The 5,882-nt window shown below is 40.2% G+C and overlaps 1 protein-coding gene across 1 annotated transcript; it reads left to right on the top strand.

Moving 5' to 3' along the window:
- Positions 1-4,671: 4,671 nt before the first annotated feature.
- cldn10e (claudin 10e) lies at positions 4,672-5,300 on the top strand. The gene is made up of 2 exons (XM_042513341.1): positions 4,672-5,047; positions 5,122-5,300. The coding sequence occupies exons 1-2, from the start codon at positions 4,816-4,818 to the stop codon at positions 5,298-5,300; spliced, it is 411 nt and encodes a 136-aa protein (XP_042369275.1). The 5' UTR covers positions 4,672-4,815.
- The last annotated feature ends 582 nt before the right edge of the window (positions 5,301-5,882 follow it).

A 5,882-nucleotide genomic window follows, 5' to 3' on the forward strand; every position in this document is an offset into this window, starting at 1 on the left:
CTATAGATTTAAAGTGGCCAGATTCATTTGAAATACGCCGATTTTTTTGGGGGGGGGTGGGGGGCATTTCTGTCAATGACGTTACGTAAAAGATAAGCCTGTTTTTTCCTTTCAGGGCCGGAAATTTGATTTGGCACAAAACGCAGCTCAAACTCTCCGGTCACCTTCAGCAAGCTGGCCTTTCCTCCCGTCTCCCATCGACTGGAAACAAAATAAATCTCTGTTTTGGAATTTGTGAGTCATATAAGCCAATCGGACGTCAATATTTAAAAATAGATTCAAACGCTTTCATTAAACGCTGGTGGCTGTCACAGATAGCAAGCGCACTGTTTGTCTGAGCTTACAGCTAAATCTCACGTTCTATAAACCCGATGGGAATAACATTTAGATTAGTTTTGTTTTCATAGACTACCATATTCAAAGCATGCTGTTTTGGAATTCAACAATGTGACTAAATATTATTTTGATAAGTCTTGTGTTGCTACGTCGCCTTCAGTTCAAAGCTGCGTCAGTGAATATGTTTTAAGCGGAAACATGACTGACTTACAGGCCTCTCTCCTTTTCTTTGCCTCGACTGTTTTCACCTCAAAAGGGTCACGAGGTCACTCCTGACCCCAGACGTGGCTGCGCGGAGCTGGAGGCCCGACCGGAGGTTTCCCCTCATATCAGCCATCCATCCCCACCTAGGAATTATAATCAATAGGAACCCCGGGCTATGTTACGCAAAACCTCCTGGCCCACCGTTTGGATACTTGAAGCAGCTGGCAGAGAGCGGCTGCCCTGTGCTTTCTGGCGCCTTCTATCCGTAAACAAGTGTCAGGTGTCCCGGGCTCCGCGGCCACGCTCGCTGATATAATGGTGGTATTGTGCTGTCTAATGTCTGCGTTTGGATGTTAAAACTGCGCATGTTATTCATCAAACTGCCTCAAGCTTTTAAAATACATGTACTGCTTAAAATTTAGATATCAATCGATAATTTGGACATTGTCTTTAGCACGTCTTTGGTGTACTCTGAGCTTCTTAAACACCGGTGAAATAAAATTATATAAACTCTACAATTTCAAAGTGTCCTTTTAAAGAGCAGCCGACCTGCACACGTGGCTCCCTAACTGGGGGTCAAAACCCAACGAGGGGTCGTGAGATGATTACCCGGGTAGCAAACAAGAAATATGTTAATTCTGTAACGCCAAGTATGTTTGCAGTTTAAATTATTCTTTATCTTTGTTTGTTCTGTGCAACTGCAGTTAGACACAACTGTGCTTTGAGCTAAATGCTAAACAGGCATAATGTTTAACATGCACATCGTGTTCGGTGTGAGCAGCCGATTAGCCTTCAACACAACATCGGCGGCTTTTAGGCGAGTCAGAGTCAGCTGTTAGTTTTACAGGTGTTTGGTCTGACCTGATGATGGAGCGAAAACATGAGGGATCATCAAGGCCATTACAATTCATCTGCAGGGAGGCACGAGCGCCCGCACCTCTTAAAATAACAGATAGTTCCGAAACCCCTTTCTGCAGACGGCCCCAAGAGGTTTTGTCGTATCTCACGGCTGCTTCGTGCTATCATTCCAAATTTTCAGGACTTTGTCAATCACTGAGTTTCAAATAACTTCAGATCATTGTTTCTGTTTTCCTTTTGTTTTGGGGTCATGGGGGATCCGAGTCAAAAGCACCTAATTGCACCTCGGCAGTTACAGTAGCTGGAACTGTTTTCGAGTTCACGTCGGTCACGGGTCTGAATTCGGGGCTCCTACAGCTTTTAAGACTTTTTAATGCCACTCAATGTAAAATTTAAGACCGCTTTTAAAATGACTAAAGTTGAAGGGGGAAAACCACGAAACCACATCAATGACTTACTCGAGATCGTTTTGCCTTAAATGTTTACTTAAACACAGAACTTTTTCATGGGTCAATTTAAACAGTTGGATGATTTTTTTTTAAACTTTCTACAGTGTAACAAGAAATATATTATTAAAGTATCCATCTGGTTTGTCGGTTCCTCTATCCTGATCTGCATGACATTAAATTTGATATATTATCTTTTTTGAAATAGATTTCGCCAATTTCAGATTTCACGACGCAAAGTCAAAAAAATAAAATAAAATTGACAATATCCTCCTCCCAATGTATCAGCATTTTTAAGACTTTTCAAAGACTGATTTAAGACGTTTCGATATCAATTAAGGCCTTAATTTTGGATAAACGGATGATGTGCCTTTTATGACTTTGAAGGATCTGTGTGAAACCTGTTTATTCAAAGTATTACACACTGCCAGGGGGAGTCGAGGTAATCATCAGTCAGTTCAAAGGACACACGTAGGTTTCGCTAACATGATGTTCAAAGTCAGAAATACATTAAAATGTCTGGGTCACAATTAAACTAATTAATTAATAATGAAATGATTAGAAAACATACAACAAATAATGGTATTAATACCACATATAGCTTTGCTGAGCCTCCCTCAATCACTGCAGGAGAAATGTCGGCTCTATATGTCAAAAAACATTTTATAAAAGCAATATGCACCTGAGGCCGGGCTTACAGTGATTTTAGAACAGCAAACAGCCTCTGAACTATGGCTAAATGCTTTATTCTGCAACACAAAATTATGTTTATTTATCGGATTATCCTGTAATCTCTTACAGCATCTTACCCGTGACAAACAAAGGAAGGACCAGATGCCACGAGTACAAACGCGTCCAAAACATCAAAGTGAGCAGTGGATTGTTGCCAATGATTTCATTAAAAGAAAAAAAAAGAAAAAAACATGTGTGTGCCTGCCTAAAAATATTCAAAAAAAAGTCTTTAAATGACACATAATTACATATTGCAAAAACACAGTGCTTTGTATGAGGGGAAACACAGACGGTTAAAACACACTGACCTATTAACGCTCTGATGGGAAGGTGGTCGCTGCAGCAGCAGAGCGAGGACGTCTGAGGGCTCCGTGCCAGTACTGCAATCACACCAGCAGAGAGCAGTATTAATACACGTTTAACGGCAGACAGAAGTGATCAAACCACACAATACACCTAATGTTGTTTCCTTTGAGCTTAACTGTTAACAAATGAGCGAAAATACAACAATAACTTTGACTTGATATGTTTAAAGTCTGGTCGGCTCGGGTTACATAAGCACTCTTTTGTTCATTTCTGCTATTTTTTCAGTGTCGTGCTAATTAAAGCTAATTAAATCCACCCTCCCCAAACAAATTAAGGCCACCCGGCGGTGTACTGTTTCCAATATCTTCCTACCGCTACCAATAACTCTGTAATAAGCCGAGAGGACTCTGAACAAAGAGGAGCTCTTTCATCCCCGCTGAACATTCATCGCTCCCCCTTACTCTCATTACCTCAGATTTAACTCTCATTATAACGGCACAAAGACGTTATGCTGGAATTATGAGAGCCACACACACTGAGGTCTCGGTGAAATTACTAATAACTAGCAGCTTAAAGCCTGAGGCAAAGACAAGAACGATGCTTCAAGCTGCTTCGGTCCCAGCGGCAGTTTTACATTTTTCATGGAACATGTAAAGGTCATTAAAGGTGCGCCCCCTCCCCAAAAAATATCCAATGTTTATACAATCTGTCAATGGAAATCAAACATACAAAAAGTATTCAAGACAATCAGCAACAGGGGGCCTTTTGTGTTTGTCCACGGGACGAGGGAAAGAGAAATGTATTATTTCATTTAAAGCGCACTACATTTTTATACTTCAGGGTTTTATTTAAACAACAACAAATAGAAACAGAGGATATTTTCTTTTTTTTTTTTTCAGAAAGACTTATCCGAACCATAAGCCTAACCAAAAAGCTGATTCAGTCACCACATCCCATCCCACAGACCTCTTTTATGGGTAGCAAGTGGCCAGTGGAAGTATGAAATTGTCGAAAATGACAAAAAATTCAATAAAATGCAATAAACCCAGATAGAGCATTGGTAAAGGGAGTGCATGGCGATAAGAAAAGGCAGAAATAATGAGGAAAAATGAATAAATTACCACTTTTAAAAATAAATTAAAAAATAAATCAATTTTTTGTTAAATAAATTCAACAGTGCCAGTAATTTGGGGAATTGGGGATTTTTAATAATGTTTTAAGACAAATTACATTTTATACTCTTCAAGACTTTTTGACGCCACTCGGGATGAAATTCAAGACAAGTTACAATAGACAAAATTGAAAAAAAAAATTAAACATTAACAGACATTTTCATTAAGAGTCAAAGACAACTTTGTGCAAATGTTTATGTTTATATAAAACTTCAAATTTTTACTTTGCATGTCTGAGCATTTTCAAGACTCTCGAAAAATGAATTTAAAACATTTTAAAAAACAATTCAGGCATTATTTTCATTTTAATGAAGTCAATGCCTTAGAAGACTTGCCGAGGATCGGCAGGAACCCCGTCAAGCGATAAACGGATCGTGAGTGAAGGTCTGATGGCGACATGATGCTGTTTGGTAACTGGAGACGAATGCTGAGGTGAGCACTCTCAGTCCAGATTCAGACTCCACGACCATCAGCTGCGTCTCATGGGAACCTGAGCGACTGTTGTCTCTCACCCACATGTCAAACAAAACCTGGAAAACAGCAACACTCCTCTGACTCTTACCTGTGACACGCTCATCCTCTTTTTTCTGAGACGAGCAGCAGAGCAGGAGGCTTCTTCCGCATCTGAAGAATCTGGGTGAAAAGTAGACCATCGGCTCGGGATGTAAGGGACCGCCATCTGAAGACAAAACAAAGAATACTCAGTGGATTGTGGATGAGTTATCGAGGATTAGAAATAATTGGATAGATCCACTCACGAGATGAAGGTCCGTGTAGTTCAGATTTGGGGCTTCCTGATGACGGTTTTGGGCTGGATCTTCGTGGCCTGCACCATGGCCATGGAGGGCTGGAAGATCACCTCCATCGGGGGCATGGGGGGCTCCTCCATCATCAAGGTGGCCTGGTACTGGTCCAGCCTGTGGAGATCATGTTTTACAGATTCAACTGCTGTGAGCAACTGTTACGACTACCCGGTGCTCTGGTCTGTGGAGGGTAGGTAGCCCGTTTCGCACTGACAAACCCGCCGACTTCTAAACTGGTTTTAATGTCGACCTGTGTGACTGCAGGCCACATCCAGATAGTGCGAGGCCTGCTGATGTCGGCTCTCTCGCTGGGCATGCTGGGGTTCGTGCTCAGTCTTTTGGGGATGGAGTGCACCTTCATCGGGGGGAAAGACCGCTCAAAGTACAAGAAGATCTACGTCGGTGGATGGTGCCACATAATCAGCGGTAATGTCTGTTTTTAATAAGACAGTCAGCAGAAGAACTCGAGCTGTGTCTGTGTGCTTAACGTCACTTAAGCTGCGGCTTAAAGTGAGTTAGATTTAAGATTTTTTATTGCTACTCACAGTAAAATTTAAGACAATAACCAAAATTGAGGGGATAAAACAGAACTGACATCAATTACTTAAGAGCTACAATGCTGCCCAAATTTTTACTTCAACATAAAATATTACTTTTTGGTCAAAAAGTTATATGATCTCCTTCAAATACTGAAAAAAATTTACCTTTCAAGAGTGCAACACCTGGAAAACAAAGAACATGTTACGTTATTAAAGCATCAGCTTGGTTTGACTTGAAAAAAGTGAGTTTGTTTTTTGATTTAATCAGAAGTGGTAAATATTTGAGTGTTTTCATTGGTTTCTCTATCCTGATCATCCTAACATTAAATTCTGAAAATTATTTTTAAATTATTTTGAGATTTCATGACAATGAAGCAGAAAAAAAGATTCGTAAAATACTTCTCTCGATGTCATAGCATTTTGAATAATTCTTAAAGAATGATTTAGGACATTTTAATACCAATTAAGGCCTTATTTTTTGGATAA

This window comes from Plectropomus leopardus, chromosome 24 (assembly GCF_008729295.1).
Source record: "Plectropomus leopardus isolate mb chromosome 24, YSFRI_Pleo_2.0, whole genome shotgun sequence".
Taxonomy (NCBI): Eukaryota; Metazoa; Chordata; class Actinopteri; order Perciformes; family Serranidae; genus Plectropomus; species Plectropomus leopardus.

Coding starts and splice junctions, on each gene's coding strand:
- cldn10e (XM_042513341.1), top strand. CDS start 4,816: ATGAAGGTCCGTGTAGTTCAGATTTGGGGCTTCCTGATGACGGTTTTG. Junction 5,048..5,121: donor GGTGCTCTGGTCTGTGGAGG/GTAGGTAGCCCG, acceptor GTGTGACTGCAG/GCCACATCCAGATAGTGCGA.